Raw genomic sequence first — 19935 nt, 5'->3', positions numbered from 1 at the left:
CGCTGAGAAACACTAACCAATTTTTCATTTCAGTAGTAGCTGGAAGAGAAGGGGATCCTGTCTTTAAGTCAGCTAACTCAAGGTGGATAGTCAAATGCATCACGCTTTGTTACACACTTGCCAAGCCTAGAGCACATTCTACTCGAGGCACTTGGGCTTCCATAGCATTCATTGCAAATGTTCTCCTAGAGTCCATTTGCAAAGCAGCAACCTGGAGTTCTGTACACACCTTTACAAAACAATATTGCCTGGATACTGATTCTAGGTCTAATTCTCAGGTGGGACAAGCAGTACTAAGACATCTTTTCACTACTGTTCCTTCTCACAACCCACCTCCATCTCCAGGTACTGCTCGCTAGTCTATGCACAGCATGTGATTCTAATTAGATTAACAAGCATCAGAAGACATGCATTACTTACCGTAATATAATTTCTGATGATTGTAACTGCTTAGATTCACATGCGCCCACCCTTACTCCCCGCTTGCGTGGAAGGAACATAGACTTCTTACGACTTTCTTTCTTTTATGTACTCGCTCATATTAGCCTTGGGCTCCTACATGGCAGAAAAAATACAGTCGGGGGGACCTCGGCGCGTGAGGGATTTTGGGTACTGTCATGATGCCTACCCCCGGGCATCCGGATCAAGCCCATCAGCCCCGGGAGCAGGCATCCAGACATTTAAAAAAAAAACAGCAGCCTCAGCTAGGGGCTGTCTGGGTTTGGTCCTGGCGCCGTAGGCACCAGGCTCATAATAAAAATCAGTCCTGGCGCCATAGGCGCCAGGCTCATAGACATTACTTACCTCATGCAGACCATGCTGCAAATAAATCCAAGCCAACGTGAGGCCTGGATGGGACTATTTTACTACAGGGACTATTTTTTACTCGAGTGTGGTCCTGGGGAACTTCTTTCCTGGGACTACTTTGGAGGCTATTTAAACCAGGCCCGAACAGCAGCACATGCTTCGTGTTATTCTGCATCCAGCAGTGTGACTCTCACCGTGCCTGCAGCCAGCATCCAGTCTTCTGCCACGCCCGCGTGCCTACAGCCAGCATCCAGTCTTCTGCCACTCCCGCCTCGAATCGGGAGCTCCTAGAATAAAGAGGAAGAAAAGGACAAGGTTAGAAAACGAACTTATTTCAAATTCCTCACCTGATTCCGGATCCATTTCATCTCCCGACCTGGAAAGTACATCAGTCCTGCATGCGTCGCTTCGCCAGCTCCAGCACGGCGCCATACTCACCAGTTCTCACAGCATCTTTCGATCCGGCACTGTCTCCATCATTTCTTCGACGTACACCTAGGGGCACAAGAATAACAAGGTGAGCCAAGGGAATCAACAAATACCTCTTACCACCATAGACTTACCTGATTTACCACTGGCGGTATTATTCTTCATATCTTCATATGCCGCATCTGTAAAGAGGGAGAAAAACAACACGTTAACGCATGCAATAGTTACCGGACAGCGGCAGCAGCTACGAGACCGCCTTCTCACGAACTCAGTTGCAACTTAAGGAAGGAAGGGGACAAGAGTGAACATCGGGCACATTGAACTCTTTGAACTTGATACTTACCAATCCCGCCTGGGACTTCAGAGTCAATGCTTACCGGAACTCTCCCAACGCCTTCAAACCAGTGAAGTAACTGGTATCTACGCGTCCCTGCAAGACACGCAGGATGGAGAGCTCATCTTTTACAAACATAAGGTGAGGTTACTAAGGGGATATCGGAGGTGATTAGTGGGGGAGAGCGAGAACAGTTGGGAGGCCATCACTAAAACCCACAGGTGGCTAATCCCTGTCTCCACTTGCAGGAAAATACTTCTTCGGGTCTAGCAGACAAGACTAGTCGGGCCAGTCAGACAGTCATCTCTGCACTACGCATCACGTTGACGGAGACCGCAGCTGTCCGGATCCGATCGACACCCCTGTGGGGCCCAGATGAGCGTAACAGGTACACTACACGTCACGTTAGGGATAGTGTTACAGACACGCATATACCGACGTCCCCTTTCGATCCTTGAAAGACAAGATGCAATACTCTGCGGTTACCACTGGATGTCAGACCATATGCACAGCATGTGAATCTAAGCAGATACAATCATCAGAAATGCTATTACGTAAGTAATGCATGTCATCCCTCTTCAGGGCTTTGCCGGTGTCGCTCTGTAGGGCTCTCACATGGCCACTCCCCCACTCCCTACGCTATAGCCATGCAAGCAACTTTGCCGACTTGTTCCCTGTCTCATGGAGCTGGCTACATTTGAGCCAGTTTGCCTGCTTTGCGTTATCCAAGCCAACATTCCGAAGTGCTTCCTGTGCTGTCTTCAGCTTAAGCTGAGCTGCCATTGACCCATAGGCCACCAATTCTGCTTCTGCATTCTCCAAGGCCGCCCCCGCCTCCCTTATTGTCAATGCCTGTATTTTTCGATGGGCTGCAACCAGCAAAATTGCCTCGCCCCTGAGTACCGTCTTATATCCCTCCCAAACGGTGACTGGGCTTTCCACAGACCCCTCATTGATTGAGAATTATTCTTGTGTGGCATCCGCTGGTGTCTCAGTGAACCCCAAATAATACAAGTTCAGCCACCATATGGGCGCCTGTTTCTCGTGCCCACTCTTAAACCTGACTAGCCACGGGGAATCGTCTGAGATCCCGCTGGCCAAGAATTTTGCTGAGATCAGTTTGTGGCCATCAGCTAGTGGGATGAATCTAGAGAAAGTAGAGTGGGCCCCAGAAAAGAGAGTACCCAACCTCCCCCACATGCAAGTATCTCCAGTTATCCAACCAACCCATATGTTGAGCAAAGGAACAGGGTCTGGTGGGAAGCTCTCCATTTCTGTTACCTACGTGTGTCGTATCCAAACCTGTGTCCATCACATCGTTAAAGTCTCCCCCAGGATCCATACCTCTGCTTCCCCCTTCACTACATGTTTCTGAAAGGTTGTTAAGCAAATCACATGTGAGAAGTGGTGGGTGGGTGCATAAACCGCTACAATTCCCCATATGGCTCCCCACAGCCCCCCCGATCAACACAAACCTTCCCAGTGGGTCTGTTCACTGTTCAATAACTGAGACAGGCACCCTTTTGTGCACCAGGCTGATGGCCCCTTGTGCCCCTGTGGCGAAGCCGGCATGAAAGGCCTTTCTATAATTTGAACGCATAAAGAACTTACAGTGCAACCCCGCCAGGTGGGTTTCGGTGAGGATGGCGAAATCTGGTGAGTGCCTATTGAGAAATTGTAGAACAAGCCTGCGTTTAATCCATGAGCATAGCCTATTCACATTCCATGTTAAGAACGTTGCCCCTTTATCTTGAACCATTGACCTCTGAGTGCTTGTCTAGGGCTCCAGCCCCTCATGGACCCACCCCCTATCGTACATCCTCCCTATCGCGGTGTAACCCCCCACGGTCCAGGACCCAAAGATCCTCCCATCTTCACCAAGCAATGTGAAACCAGTAACAATAAAACGCCCCCTACCCTCCACTTCTCCCCCAAATGAAGTACCTGTCGCCCTGGGTCCACATGAATCCTACGCAGGGCCATCAACCCGACCATATTCAGAGCATCCGCCAGCTCGATGCAAAAACCCAATTCAGGGCCTGTATCTAGCCCCCTGCGAGTCTGAGGCCGAGTCTGTAAGGTTGCTTGACTATAGGAGGAACTATGGTTGTACAATTGCGCCAGTGTCCGGCGTCACCATCTTACCCATGTTCATCCATCTTCCCCCTGTTCCGGGGCATTACCAGCGTCACACGGGGACACCGGATCTTGCGAGTACAAGGGGGGTGACGGGGACACTGGGTCCGGCATGGGGTGCTGCTTCTCCCTTTGCGGTTTATCCGCCGCAGTCTCCTGGATGTTGATGTCATACCCCTCCCATGCCTTCTGTGGAGTGTTGAAAAGGAGTGCTTTTGGCCTCATAGTACACTTTCAGTTGCGAGGGGAGAAAAAGGGGTGTATTTAATGCCGCTGTAGGTCAGTTAGTGCTTGATTGAATCAAAGGACTGCCTCGCCCGCTGCACCTCCCTTGTATAGTCAGGGGAAAGACATATACGGGAGCCATTGTACGTGATCGGGCCGGTGGCCCTTGCCATCTGCAGAAGGGCATCTTTATCTCTGAGGTTCAACAGTCTTGCAATGACCGTGCGTAGGTTTGTTCCCGGCAGAGAGTGACCCATGGGCATCCTGTGGGCTCTTTTGATCGAAAAGAAGTTGGAAAGTTTCTTTGGTGCCATGAGCTCTGCGAGCCACTGTTGTAGGAATAGCTATATGCCGGGACCCTCATCTTTTACCGGCAGCCCCAGGATCCACAGGTTATTCCGCCTCGACCTCCGTTCGCTGTCTTCCGCTTTACACTCTTGGACCATGAGTTTTTGGGATTCTCCTGCTAGTTGTTTTCCCATGTGTGTCCTCTGTATCTGATATCCTTCCTCTGCTCTGCCTCTCCTACCTACTCCTACTCTAGGTAAGAATTGATGTAGTCACACTGGGTGAGTCTACACAACACTTATCTTCTTGGTATTAGGTAACCCACCTTTTGGTACAGGTCTTTACTTAACAAGTTGGTAGTGTGACTGAGCAGCCAGGCCTATCTCAAGAGGGGTAAATGTGAGCTGTAGAGCTGTAGCAACGAAATTCGTAAACACAAGTAATCAAGTAAGACTTACATTCAAGTTTTCAGTTATAAATAATGATTTATTTAATTAACAACAAGTTTTAAATAAGTGCTCTTCAAAAAGGCAATTCATGTAACAATGTAAATATACTTTAAAAAATACTTTTCAGAATCAAAGCATGTTAGTGGCTAATCTTTGTATATGCTTCTTACACAATTCCCACACCCTGAGGTGACTTCAATCACAAGGACAATAATGGCATATATATCACACTGGTTATACGTTGCCGATTCTGTGCAGAAAGGAAACGTTTAGGGAAGGAAAAAGGTTAAACAGGTTCTCAGTATATGTGAGGTCACTTAAATATTCCAATGAAATGTAGACAACCCTTTCCCAGCAATAACAGTCTAAAACAAGTTACCACTTATGAGGGATAAACAATATCAAAGTCAATGGGATAGAAGAGTCTTCAGGGAGCCACAACAGCCAAAGTCAATTTGAAACAGTCCATGGAGTTGAGGCACTTCTTACAGTCACAGTCTTGCACAAAGTTAGAAAGTTTGTTAGAAAATAACTTGAAGGGTCACAGACTGTTAAGTCTGTGAATGGAGGCTTGGAATCAACTCTATAAGTAAGCCACTGCAAATCCAAACTGAGAAAAGCACAGCTAGAAGGCAATGAGCTAAGTACCCCAAGTGTAAGCAGTACCTCTGGTATGAAGAAGAGTGGTGCAGCTGGATTTTGTCCTGTTACAGCGGTGCAGACCCTGTGTTCCTGAGCCTCAGTCGTGGGGATTTTCTGTTCAGCTGCACTTCGCGGTTTCAGCGCTTAGTAAACAGCACCGTCGCGGATCTTGGATACCGGTTGGGCTTCCTTCACTCCTTGGGTCCTGCACTCTGGTGACGAGACTCGAGCGCTGGTAGTCCTGCTTCTGGCGGGTCCTTAGGAGACTCCTGGAGCTTCTCCCCGGATTTCAGACATTGCACTTGACTACGGATTACTCGACCCCAGGTACTCGGTTCTTGCAGCAGGGAAGAAGTACAGCCAGTCAGGGAAGATGGTCCAGTGGAGTTCGTCTCGCGGTTAGTTGGTCCCACTAACCCAAGGGAAGAAGTCGTCCCTCCCGGAGCTTCTCTGTCGAAGTGAAAAAGGAGTTTCAGTACAGCAGCAGGGCTTCACCGGGCAAATCAAAGGTCCAGGAGGATGCAGTAGGCTTCGTTCACGGCTTCTTCATCAGGAATTTCTCCAAGTGGTCGACTCTGCCTCTAGTTCCAAAACGCTTACCTTTTAAGTGGGTTTCTCCCATTCATGCATAGCCTAGGCTTTCAATCACACAGCAGGGTGGCTGTCCTGAAAGGCCAGCCAGCCAATCGGGACTGGTTGCATTCAGGCACTCCTAGAGACAAGGGACAGGGGAGTTTCGGGAACCTCTTTCACATCCTGCCTTTCCATACACACTGGAGCCAGAGGCGGGCTGCAGGCCTGAAGCCCGCCAAAGGCAAAACAAACGAAGGGCTCAAACCTGGCTCAACGCACATAATAAAACCCAAGAAAGACCTCACAAACCATGGGTGCTCTACTGCAGCTGAGGATTCAGCCTGCGGTAGAAAAACACAATGGTAGGAAAATTAAACCACTGCCACCAGCCATTTAAAATAGTGAAGGTCACATAAAAATGTTACAATAAAATGTAGGATACGGGGCTATGAGGTAACCCCCCAGCACTCCACAGAAGATGGTGTGTGCTGGACCTACAAAGAGAAAAGTCACTTTACTATTCTTGGTAACTGTAGTTCACACAAGAAAAGTAAGTTAAACCTTATGAGAAATCTAAACGATTTCTCGGTGACACTGCTGTGTGTCACCATACAAAAGGTAGATGCCTATGGAGTTTGTCAGACTCCAAAACAGTGGAAACATATAATCCAAAACCGGTCAAAACACATGAGAGTGAGAAAAAGATCTCTCTCACTCCAGGGGTAAAATTAAAAAGTCCTGAAGTCCAGCAAAGGAGCTGGGGGTCTCTAAGGTTGAAGGAAATTAACAGAGAAATGAGAATTCCCCCTAACAAGGACAACTTGCGGATATCCTGCTGCAGAAATGAGACCTTGTAGGCCAGCCCATCATTTTTTTCTTTCACCGAGGACCGGGACTCAGCAATGGCACCCATGATATCATTTAATGAAATGGTTTGGACCTGTGTCAGATTGTCCACACTGGCTGCACTCTCTTGTGCACAGTTGCCCAACAGCAGGGTTGTTCACAGCAAATTGGTCGATCTTGCTCTGCTGTGTCGCCCTTCTTGCCCTTCTCCTTTGCCATGATGTGGATAGGAGGGAGGCCTCGCTTAACCAGACTTTCTCCACTCGTCCCCATCCACCCCAGATATCTGGCCTCCTAAAGCGTAGGTACGCGTATGGGTCTTCCGTCCCACTTGGTCCACACTAGAGCACTTCTCCACTGTTCGAGGATACTTTGCTCCTGCTGCCAGCTCACTGTTGTGAGTGTTCCTTGCTGTGCACCCAGTCCCCACCAGGCGCACCCTGTCCTCTGGTCCTGTATTGCCCCAGTTGTCCTCACCAAGATCTATAACCCTACTGCACGTATCCACCACCCGATGGCTGCCACCTGTGGGTCAGTGGCACCAAGGCTCTTGGTCCCCTGCCAGGCATGGTATTGCCAGTGCGTGAGTCGCCCCCGTTCCAGGTGGGGCCCCCAGAACGTCCGCCTAGTGTTGGTCTGCCTCCTCGACAGTACCTGCCAGCCACTATGCTCCCCTGCACACTCCTGTAGCCGCCCTACCATGGATTGCCACCAAGCCCTAGCCCTAGACGCACACTCGCCTCACCTCTGTGCCGCCCAGGCGACGCACAACTGCAGTGTATTGGACCCCCCAATTAGAGGAGGGGAGCTGGTCCTTTGCTTCCTTGCTTCTGTTGCCCACTTATGCGCTGCTTGCAATGCGCACATGGACGTCCCTCCACACGTTGTAATGTACAACAGTAACCTCAGAGCGTCCCTCAGCTGGAGACTAAAGTAAAAAGCCTTCAGTTGCAGTTAATTAATAAGACTGAAGATCGATAACATCTTTAAAGTCCGGTCGGCAAAAGGTTTCCACTGCTAGGGAGCTTCACAATAGTCAGGAAAGAAACAACTTCCTGGCCCTCGCCGGGGCTCGAGGACGACCCTGCGCACCAGAGTCCGGAACTCCAAAATGCCGTCAGCCTCAACCCAGGACTGCAGGGGGAAGACAAATATCTGAAGGGACTGGAGGAGGACCACAAAGGGCCACACGGCCACCGCAACCAAAACCCTCTCACCCACCGCCACAATCGTCGGGCAGCACGAGAAAGAACAGATAGAAGACAGAGTGACTGCCCGGCAGGCAAAAACAAAGAAACAAGTCGGGTAGAGTTCAGAGGTCGGCCCACACTGCACCACACCATGGAGAGACTGTTGCCGTTCCCCAGTGTACTTGGCTGCTGCTCCCTTAGCTATGCTGCAGTGGGGAGCTCTGGCTGTGGATGCAGGGGCTGGGCTGGTGCAGCCCGAACTCTGCCAGTCTCCGTGCTCTCCCAGGAGGCAGTGCTACTCCCCTTGCTGCACAGATGAACACTAGCGGCCCTCCTCTGGGGCCTCCACACACTGCCAGACTCCGGGTCCACCAGTTCGTTGGGACCACTGTCCCTAGGATGCACCGCTGTCACCTTTACTGCTGCATTCACAGCTGGGTCCCAGGCACTCCTACTGCTCACGCTGCACCAATCCGCTGGCAGTTCTTTGCTCCCCTCTGCAATTTCACTGAAGGACAACCACCTCCTGGCAGCCCTCTGCAACGTTGGTCTCCCATGGGGGCGCGGCTCAGCCCACGGCCTCGCTCCATTTACACACTTCCCAGCCACAGGCAGCACCAGGAGTGTGCTGAATCAACGCCAGCACCTTCAGAAGTCAGCACCTGAAGTTTCACTACTTCTAAGCAACTTACAACAAGATATTTTAGCAGGATATTAACAATCTTGTAGGAGCGCCGAGTCCTGCTTCTACATCAGTTGCTGCTCAGCTTCGTCCCCATCGAAGGTAGATTGAGTTGGTGCATTTGGCTATCCGGGTACACTGGTATTGCTGAATTGAACCTTTCAGCTGTATTTGTGAACATGATACAGCACTTTATATTAAAGAAACACCACTTCAGGGAAAAATATTTATAGCCACATGTTAGTTTTTAAACTGCAAATGACATGATTTCTTTTGGTTTGTGTCAGCTGTACTTATTTGACATGATGTTTAAAACTTTCTTTGGCATTGATACCTTCATTTATCAATTAGTTATTGATTTGTTGATGGGCAGTGAACCTTTTCTGTATTTTATTGAATATACAATGTTTTCAAGTTGAATATGTATAGTTGTTAGTAATGAAGTTGGCGAGTAAAATAGAACCTCAACTTCTTTGACATTATGTTTTTTCAGGTGAGAATGCAGGAAGATGCCTCTTTTCTAAATAAGCAAACAAACTCTCAAAGAGGAATGTCATCTATTCAAGAGAGCGCCAATAGTACACTACCTTCATTTCAAAATCCATTGTGCAGTATACAGCAAAGACTTGAAACAAGTCAAGGGCAACATTCGAAAACTAGCATTGGTGTAGCTGGTCAGAGCGATACCTCAGTGGATGCAATCTACAAAGCAGTTGTGGATGCAGCAAGCAAAGGAATGCAAGTAGTAATCACAACAGCAGTTAACAGTACAACGCAAATGAGTCCCATTCCAGCTCTGAGTGCCATGAGTGCCTTCACTGCATCAATTGGGGATCCATTAAATCTTTCTAGTGCTGTTAGTGCAGTAATCCATGGAAGGAACATTGTCTCTGATCATGATGGCAGAATAAGAAATACAAGAGGAACACGAACACAAAAAAATTCAGAGCATGCCAAAAATTTGGAGGAATTGGATGGGTATGAATATTTCAAATCGACAGGTTGCAGTACACTAAAAAATCAGTGGGAAGGGGAGCAAAGTCCAGGAGGGGATGTAAACAGATGGAAATGTGAGGAATTTCTGGATCATTCAAACCAGATGTTCAACAGCCCTTGTCATGCAAGGCCTAATAATCCCTCCACGTTGCCTTTATTTCGAAGGGAACAGCATCCAATATTGTTACCAACAAGAAACTGTCAAACTGAAAAAAATATGGAGGAGAATTTTAGGTTCAATCATTACAAAAGGACTATGATTAGTTTTAAAGAGAGGCTTGAGAACACCATGGAACGATGTGCACATATGAATGGAAGCAGGCATCCCTCAGGCAGAGGATATGGTGACCTACTGAGCATTCCCAATCACGATTTGGGTATGGAAGAACAATCTCCAAGTTCATCAAATAGCTTAGAAAGTACTTTTGTGAAAGACTATATACATTATAATGGAGACTTTCACGCCAAACGTATTAATGGATGTGCACCTAGCCCTTCAGACACAAAAAGCTTAAGTAGTGAAGATGACCTAAGGATTCCAGATTCCCCTTCTTCAAGTGAGTTGTTACATTACAGGCCAAGGACGTTGAATGTTGGGGATTTAGTCTGGGGTCAAATCAAAGGACTAGCTGCCTGGCCTGGCAAATTAGTGAGAGAAGAAGATGTTCACAATTCCTGTCAGCAAATCTCCGAAGATGGGAAGGTACTTATTTTTACTGTCTTAATTATGTGTGGTGTTGACGTATTATGGTTTATTTGGTGTGCAATCAACTTTCTATGAAGTAGAAAAGAATATGATTGTAGTGATTTACAAAGATACCACTTTATTGTTGATCCACCTTTCATGTTGATACCCTAACTCAGCCTATTGTTAATTAAAATAAATCAGTGATGAGTTAATTAATTCATTTATGAGGGGATTTAAATATAGGCAACAAGAAATTATTCATGCTGGCGTCATGCAATTTAAATGCATTATCCAAACTGTCTTGAGTTTTAATTACATCTAATTTCTGCCACAATGTAATGTACTCCTCCTTGAATCCTGGTGTCAAACCGCACATAGGAAAGTCATGATTACCAATTTGTTCTTTAGAATAAGTATCTAATAAACATATGGAATAAAATAGATATATAAATAAACACTTTGGGCCCATTTCCAAAGCCAAAGTGTTGGATAATGTTTAGTGCCATGTATACCTCACGTTCTGCTGCCGCATTTCCCCAGCATGCAAATATCTGATTGACAACAGGAATTTGCTTGCAGGAGCAAAGACTTGCAGTGGGCACAAGAGGCTCCTCCATGCATTGTCAGGCATGTTCCCTGGATCTAGATATTTATTGGGTAACCAACCCATGGGGACTGGGCGAGCCTCTTAACCACAATTGTTTCTGTTAACACGTTTGCACAGATCGGCCTGAAATACTACCTGTACAAAGATTTCTAAGCCTGCTCTATCCCTGGTCTACTTCAAGAGGAACTGGCTGCGATCCTGCATATTTTGCCTTGTCTACTTAGACGTGTCTTCTACCAATCTGTGTGCCACTCCTCCATACTCACCACCCCATGCTTGTCATAGCATTGAGCAGTTAGAAGTTTGTATATTTTAGAAGTCAGTCGCCTTACCCTCTGTGCACAAGAGATTGTCTTTTTGGATTGTATCAATTCCCTGGTAGCTCAGGCTGTGGGGTTGTTAAAGCCAATGTTGTAAATGAAAGTACTCGAGACACTTACATTCCCCCACTTTGAACTCGGCTTAATATTGCACAAATAGTTTAATGCTTTTGCATTAGAATAAATGAGTGATATATTCACAGTATCCACTGTTCCCAGACCCTGAAATGTGAGCTCTGATTGCCTCCGATCCAAAAAGGAGTGTAAAAATTCAGCGTGGCTGAGCATGGAAATGTGATTTGAACACCTATCATACCCAATATGTCTCATACCTTCGTAGTAGTGAACAGAACTGGAGTTTTCTAAAGTTGTTTTGGTCTTTGGGTAATTAAATAACTCACCTCTCTGTTGCACCTATGATTGCAGTCAAATAGCAGAGTAGGTCCAGAAAGAGACTGAATACAATTCCTTGGTAAAAACAGATTTTATTAACACTCAAAGGTTCTCTCCTGAATTAATCTCAACGTTCTAAGGTGTCCGGATTCTCTTTTCAAAATTTCCAGCAGTATCATGCTTTCCTAAGAAAGTTCACATGGTTCAGGGTACTTTCCCATTTCTCACCGGCTCAAGGGTACTCTCTGGGCTTCTTCTTGCTTGTTTCTGGTTGCTGGTGGGATGCCCACCCCCAATGCTCCTTGTAGTTCCTGTAGTCATTGCTTTGTCTCGGTCACCAGCTGTAGCTAGTGGTAGAACCTCTCTTCGATATGCAGACTGCCCCAAATGAGTTTACCTTCTCCAGTTTCCACAGATGAGTTTAAAGGGCTTGGTCTTATCCCTCTTCTAGGGTCCTGACCTCCCTCATTACCACTCATTTCCTGGTCCAGCGCCTCCTTGATGCCATGCCACATGCTGGTTCCGTCTACCACCATGGCTTGATCACTTTTGATCGGGATCCCTACTTTGGGCCAAGTGTGCTTTCTCGTGCCTTACTGATCTTGCTAGCTAGGACCTTTCTAACCTTGTATACTTCTTCCTGATATTCTTCTCTAATCTCCTCCGGAACCCACCTCTATCAAATGTATCCAACTAACCTCCTGCTGATCTTTTAAAACCAACATCCCTCAGATGACTCCAACCAACACACTGGCTCATCTACCCCTCTTATTGCCAACCTTCTCCTATCCCCACACGTCTTCCATACCCTTTCCTTGCTCTCCAACTTGCTCCAATCGTTTGCCACATGCTCCTACTACTGACACCCACATTGCCTGACTGGGACAATGAGCTTATATAGCCCTGTGACCCCTCCCCTGGGGTTGTTCTTCGTGTGATGGTCAACCTTGTGGATGTGAATGAGTGAGGGGCTGTGATAAGCTGTGTCTGATTCACCTATGAGTGTTTTGGGTCTGGGCCAAGCCTTTAAAAGGTTGATCCACTATCTTGGATTTTACTCCACTCCCCTGTGCCGCTGCAGGCTCCTCTTTTCACTCTCCAGGTATGACAATACTAGAGGATATCACACTAGCTGGGCATTCCATCTGATGGTAAAACAAACTTAAACCTTTTGAGTTTGGGCTATTATGTGGCGGTTGTGCCACCTATAAGCCAAAACTATTGCATTAGATTACAGTTCGGGAGCAATGGCATATGAGGAGGGACACACAGCTTGTAGGTGTTGTTTGATTATTTGGCCACCTATTGACTGTGCATGGCCTTGCTAATCCCTATAGCCATTGTTAGGCAAGATTGTGTGCAGTATCATTTGGAAGACTACAGCAACCTTGACCTCATGGCAATAGGCACCCAACGTATGGTAAAAGTCTGTACTACACAGGTTGGCACTGTGGCTGAGCAGCAAGGCTTATCTCAAGATGGGTCAATATGAGCAGTAGGGTTGTAACACAGAGTTTCACAGTGACAGTTATTCAAATACTTACACTCAAGGTCCCTTGATTAAACAATTATTAATCTATTTAACCGTCAGTTATATACACCTTCTTCAGCAGGGAGCAAAACAGGTACATGTAACAATTATAATATACTTCAAAAGCCCAGACCCATGCTGGTGAACAACTGTTACATGTAAGTAACTTGTTCCTACTCCCTCCTCAAATGCTTTCTGTTGGTTCCAATTTGCGACGTTTTGGTTGAGGCTGCTAGGCACGGCATAGTGTTTGTTTTCAAATTAACTCAGGACACTGGGGTGACTGTTGGCACTTGTTGTCTTTGAACCCTGCCGCTTGACAACCTCCGGCGACCCAAGTTTAGCTCTAATTCAAACTTTATGGAGGCGCATGTTGCAAAGCAATAGCGCCTCTGTACCTTAAGCTCTCCTGTGTAGCTCTCAAGTGGATTTATCCAACAACCCAATTCTGTCTTCTGGATACAGCGCTTCGGTTTTTTGTTAGTTTACCAGTTGAATATGGACTGTTTCTGGGAGCAATTTGAGCACATTTTTTGGCTTTTCCTTTTCGGATTAGTGCAAACCTGGACGATGTTGGTTTATTCCAGGAGTGGGCTTAGTGGGCAAAGCCCATGTACAAATTGAGAAGTGCTGCCTATAGGGACGATAGGCTGGCTATAGAGGTGGACCACGACGTACCAGAAGCAGCTGTGATGACTGATACTTTGCTGCATACTCAAGGAATCCCTAAATTGCCGGTTGCCAGTCTTTCGCTCTCCTCCCTCTACAGCCCATTTTTGACAAAGCAGGGTGGCAATTGTCACTTTGCAAATTCTTTGGATTATACGTTGTCCTCTTCATCTATCAAAAGAAAAATTGATGACTGTCTACCCCCAGGAAAAACTTGTCTGCCATCCGTAACAGTGCCCCCACAAGAGCAGCCTCCTTTGCATTTTGACAATGAAACTTTAGAGGCCCGGCCTTAATTACTTCAACAGCAAGGAAGTCTTTGGAGTCTTTACCTCCTTATCAGGCTGGAAGGAGGGTCCAGGGAATTTCTTCTCTGGACTTAAGCGAAGTCTCCCTTCTGAGTCCAGCATTAAATATTTCAAACGGGTGAGACCACAGGGCTTCTAAAACTCCAAATGACCCTGGGGTGGCCACCTCTCCCGATTCCTTCGTACTGTCTGATCCCACCTTTCCTCCTTAACCTGCTTTGGTGGCTCTCAATTTTGTATTGACCTCCTTGGTAAAAGTTTTCAAGCTACTAAAATGAGAAGTGCTTGTATAAGCAAGTACCCTAATGGAACTTACAAAGGAAGTGGGGGACTGCGAATCTTCAATGGTTGGATTAAAGTCAGCAGTGAATTCGGTGGTAGTGGAGACTCTCACTGCAATGAAAAGAGAGGCTGCTGTGCAGTCTTTTTCTATTACTACTCTCCAGGAATTGCTACACTCCTTGAACCAGCAAATGAGGGACTCAAATCAGAAAACTCATCGATAGTCTGTCCTGTTAACCAACTTGAAGTCGACAGAACCCGTTCCCCTCTCATCAGTACTTGTTGATCCGATGGATGACACTCTGCTCTCTCTTTCTACAGTGGGAGAGTTCATGGGGCTAGCTCAGATTCCTCCTGAGATAGATCCTGTTGAATTGGGGCCTGAGTTCTTAAGTGTGCCGAAAGAGAATCAACTCTCAGCTCAATCTTTAACCCCCTGCGAGGAAGCTGTGTTAGACAAGATTCAGCAAAGAAAATCCAATTGGAAAGTAAATAAAGAAAATTGAGGCAATCAGCTGGATCAGAAGAAACCAAAGAACCAGAAACAGAAAAAAACCAAGAGAGCAGGGAATCGTCAATTTCTTAATGCCGTGGATAAGGCTTCTGAAATCCCTGGAGTGCAGAATTGTTCCTGACAAAAACTTCTGCTGAAAATAAAAAAAAGGTAGAGGGAAGTTCGAGTTGAGGAAATGTTCAGAACATAATTATGGAGCTAATACGCCCAACTCCCAGGCTGTCGTAATCTGCAGCTCAAATATATGGTCTTCTTGTTTCTTTCCCGACTGTGAACATATCTATTCCTCAGATTCTGGAAAAGACAATCAAACTGGCACCGATATTTTGCAATATCATAGTATAATTGTAGCATAGTATAATTAAGAATTATACTATGCTACAATACATATTTGGAGGCTTTGACCTGGTATTTTTTCAGGAGACCTGGCTATTGAATTCCATTAATCTTGGTGGCTTTACCACCATAAATAGAAAGCAATTTGTCGGAATGGGGCCCGTCTGGCGGTCTGCTGATGGCCATTAAGAATTCAATAGCATTGAGTGTAAAGGGAATTCTGGTCAGGAACCTGGGCATCTGTGCTGCTTGCGCTTATATTAGGGTGAGTGGGCAGACGCTTTGTGTAATTGTGATCGACGTCTACTGGAAACCCGCACTTCCGGCTCTGTCTGATTTTTTTTTTTCTGATTGATCTTCTCTGCCTTCTTTGGCATCGAATGAAGGTCAGCCCACTGAAATAATATTGGGGGGGGGGCTTGAATTCGTTTTTGCCTCACAGGTAAGACGAATGGCAATGTAAATAAGAACCTGAAGCTGAATGGTGAGAAATGGGTCGAATTTCTGTCTGGCTGGAATTTGTACATAGTGAATGGAAGTATTGTAGGAGAGGAATCATTGAGGGCAAAGTGATCGAATGGTCATAGTAGTTCTGTGATAGACTACCTGTTTCTGTCTAAACTTCTGTGGGATAGCTGTAATGAATTTAAAATTGTTGAAACAGATAGAAGGGATCACAATGTACTGACAGGTAGCCTTTGCCTGGGAACTAGCTTGGCCCGGGAAAGGTATAAGGCACCCCTGGAAGTTAATCAGAATGGAAATAGGGCGGTTAAATTCCAAAAAAGGTGAGAGACCCTAAATCTCCATCTAAATCGTTACCTGGATGTAACAGACTCAGCTGATCCATTCAGGGCCTGTAACCATTTGTCTATACCGACCCCATTTGGGGGCCGGATGCTCCCAAATAGAGGACCATAAAAGCCAGTGTTTTTCATAAGCACAACTTCGATGAGTCGACGCACCAGAAAAAAAAAGAACTCGGAAGAGAGATTTGTGCACTAAAATATTGCTGAGGAAATCCGGAGTCCCTAGCTCTGAAACGCCCTGCTGAATGATTGTAAATACTGGTGCAAAGGCCAACAGGCTTTTAGATTACCGAGGGATGGGGAGTCTATGCTAAGTGCCTTAACTAAAAATAGCTCAAGAAATTTCTGGGAGCTCGTGAATCAAGGCAAGAAATCGCAGTTGAGTCTTTAGGGTAATGTGGTCTCTGAGGAGGAGTGGCGCTCTCATTTTGAAAGGCTATATGGCTCCCTTCCAGAGGAAAGTATGTGGAGCCCAATGGGACCAAGTGGAACTTGTCGTTCTCAAGGGAACGTATCAAAGAATTGATAGTGAGGGCTTCGTCATCGAGAGCCCCCGGGCCAAATGGCCTTGTCTAATTCGATGTGAAATCTAATGCGCCAGCCTGGTCAGTTATATTGTATAACCTCTTTGAAAAAATAATAAAGTACGAGGAAACTCCCCCCTCGTGGAGCTCAGCAATCATTATTCCGATCTTTAAGGGGGCCGACCGGGTCGCTAGCAGTTAACTATCGCCCTTCTTGATGCTGACAGCAAGTTCTTTGCTTCATTGATCTTGGTGGAACTGGAAGCTTGGGCGGAGGGTTGTGGAATCCTCCAGAAACAACAAACGGGGTTCAGAAGAGGCCTGTCTACCTTGTTAAATGGGATACTAGTTAGCACTCTGATAGGCAAGTCTTGGTCCAGGGGTAGTCCAGTCCTTTATGGAGTTTGGATCGACCTGTCCCTGGCCTTCGACACAATTAACAGAAACAGGTTATGGGCCAAACTGGATGCTTAGGGCATTCCACCAGGGCTCTTGGCTATTATTAAACACCTTCATGTTGACACAAAGATTCAGGTGAGATTGGATACCAATGGTAATCTTTCCAGTCTGATCTTTACCAGCAGAGGAGTTCGGCAGGGATGCATTTTGGCTCTCTGCCTATTTCACCTCTATATTTCAGATCTAGGTAAAGCTCTTATCCTCTGTGCCCTTGCAGCCCTGAAGATTGGGAACCAATCTTTCAGTTGGCTGGCATATGCCGATGATGTGGTGCTCGTGGATCACACCCCAATAGGCCTGCAAAGTCTAATAAAGGGGTTTGAGTGCTATGCAGTGAATAATGATTTAACAATCAGTCCCTCAAAGACTAACGTATGTTTCTCAAATGCAGGGAAAATAATTCCCACGTACAAGTGGGCGTTAAATGGGCTTGTCATTCCAGTGAAGAAGGAGATTAAATATCTAGGTCTGATCCTCTTTGCTAACCCCTCAGTCATGAAAGTAACGGCACACCTAGAATCAGTGATTGAACAGTTGATTTGTCAGATGAAAATACTTCTATCGAAATATTGCAAATTTTCCTTGGTCCCCCTAATACGATACTATAGCGGTAAAGTCATCCCTTAGTTGCTGTATGGACTGGACTCGAACCTCCAGGCATGGGAGGTTAACTGGGAGAGACTGGCGGGGAGAATATGGAAGACTGTTAAACTTACCACAGTCCCTCCTGGTTTCCAGTGTAAGATACGAGCTAGGCTTGTCATCCTTGGCGGCCCTGTTGGAGCAGAGGATACTCTCACTCTTTCGCTCTATCATGGCACCCAAGAGAGGCTCGCTCTACGAAGACGTGGCAGTCCATATTAGCCAGGGAAAGTCTCTTGAATTGATGAAAAATAAAGAGATTGCTATGAATTGTTTGAGTTAGCTGGATAAAACCCCTGAGGATTTGGTGGGAAACCCAGAGAGTGTCAAAAGAGCACTCCTTGACTGAGACTAGGTTAAAACAATAGATAAGGATGTAGCCCCCTCTTTTGACCCCTGATCAACCCCCAAACACGCCGGAACTGAATGGAACAATCACCCGCAACCAAGCCACCCAACTGCCACAGCCGGGAATCGACCCACCATCTCTCTTACCCCCAACCCACAAAAGCCTATAAAGACACTATTTGATGTTTAAACTGACAAGCATTGTATTGTTGTATGAAATATACTATCTTGTAAACTCAATAAAATGTTGTTATGAAAAAAAAAACAATAGATAAGGTCCGAGACTTGAAATTAGCAAAGCCATTCTCGTTCCTTGACAAATCCAGGGGTTCTCCTCCAGGCTATATGATGAAATTCCCAAATCCTAGGGGTAGATCTAACTTTCTGAGTTAGGTGAAGGCGGACAGAGATAATTCAGGCACAGAGAATGGTCTATGTCCAAAGTGTGGCGCACGGAAGGCTCAAACTCTCAGGCACATTGTACCTGAGTGTTCAGCACTTAAAGAAGCGAGAATTAGATTCCTCTCTCATTTTGTCTGTGGTGGAGAATGGTTTCCGACTTCTGCTTTTTGGGAACTGGCCTCCTCTGGTCATAATAATAAATTAATCATGGGGGCATTAAACCTGCTGAAATGTAGTTGCCTGCTCTAGCGAATGCGTGTGGTCGATAGACAAATGTTGTATTTTGGGGGCGTTTGTTCTCTTTTTCTTTTCCTCCTTTTTTTCTCTCTTTATGTTTTAAATAAGGAATAGTGTGAGTTGTAATGTAATTGGCACATAATGTTCTTTTGTTTTACTTGTATGTTTTACTTTAGTAAAAAGCTGATAATATAGCTAAATACAATAAAATAAAATACAAAATAAAGTAACTCTAAGGTGCTAATGGTAACGTCTCTGGTCTTGAAAGGTGTGCACATGTTAAAATTCAAAAGAAATATATATTTATATACATGTACTCAAACACAAATATTCCAAATGTATAAGGTTCGCAGTCCCAGGAGATGGCTCCCTTCCCCGGGTTTCTCTTCAAGACTCAAATACTCCTTGGCGTTCTCTGGTCAACACAAAATAAAATACCTTCTATTCAACACAACTTAGATGCAAGGCCCAACGTCGTAGGACACCTGGTGTACTCCTCTTCAGGTTCTTTTCTAACTTTGCTCAGAGTCTTGACTTTTGCCTGGTGTATTCCTTCCCCGGGACTTCTCTATGTGATTTGTTTTACACACTTGCAAACTTGGCTTTGCCTGGTATACTCTCCTGCCAGGGCTTTTTATGTGATTCATGTTACACACTTGCAAACTTGACTTTGCCTGGTATACTCTCTTACCAGGGCTTTTTATGTGATCCACTCCCTACACTTGCAAACTTAACTCTTCCTTGTGTACTCTCTTGCCAGTGCTTTTATGTGATTTCCTTTACATACTTGCAAACTTAACTTAGTTACATGCACCTCTATTAGATATCCTGTGATAATAATGAATCTCATATTCTCTTTCATTCACTTCACTGTCCTTTAACGTTCTTTAGTAGTGATCCTGAAGTCCCAATCTCCCTTCTTAGGACGCACAGGGTTTATGTGGTGTTCTTCTGTTCCCTCTCGGTAAACAGGAAGCTGCGGTTGTTAGTACAGTTTTTCTAAATTCCTTCCAAGACTATATCAAATCCATATCGGAGTCAGTACATAAGCTCTACTCTTAGTATAAGGCTGTACTACCTGAGAATGTGGTAGCATGGACATAACAGCCAAGCCTATTTTAAGAGGGAAAGAGGGCTGTAGCTTGGTACAAAGAAATTGTAGCATACATATGGTCCAAAGAAACACTGAAACACTATGTATTGTAAAAAAATAAAGGTTCATTTAAATACAAGTAGACCAAGATAAATGTTGGGCAAGGTACATACTCA

At 45.8% G+C, this 19935-nt stretch overlaps 1 protein-coding gene across 6 annotated transcripts in view; it reads left to right on the top strand.

Annotated features, from left to right (window-relative positions):
- Positions 1-19935, top strand: part of MBD5 (methyl-CpG binding domain protein 5) — an 802917-nt gene that overhangs the window by 484599 nt on the left and 298383 nt on the right. For all 6 annotated transcript variants that reach the window (XM_069616504.1, XM_069616508.1, XM_069616506.1 and 3 more), the window contains one exon: positions 9095-10300. In XM_069616504.1, the coding sequence (XP_069472605.1) occupies positions 9095-10300 (1206 nt within the window). The remainder of the gene's footprint in view (positions 1-9094; positions 10301-19935) is intronic.

This window comes from Ambystoma mexicanum, chromosome 9, assembly GCF_040938575.1.
Source record: "Ambystoma mexicanum isolate Mex_15411 chromosome 9, UKY_AmexF1_1, whole genome shotgun sequence".
Lineage (NCBI taxonomy): Eukaryota > Metazoa > Chordata > Amphibia > Caudata > Ambystomatidae > Ambystoma > Ambystoma mexicanum.
Note: the sequence above shows the minus strand (reverse complement) of the source record. Positions and strands in the feature narration are given on the sequence as shown.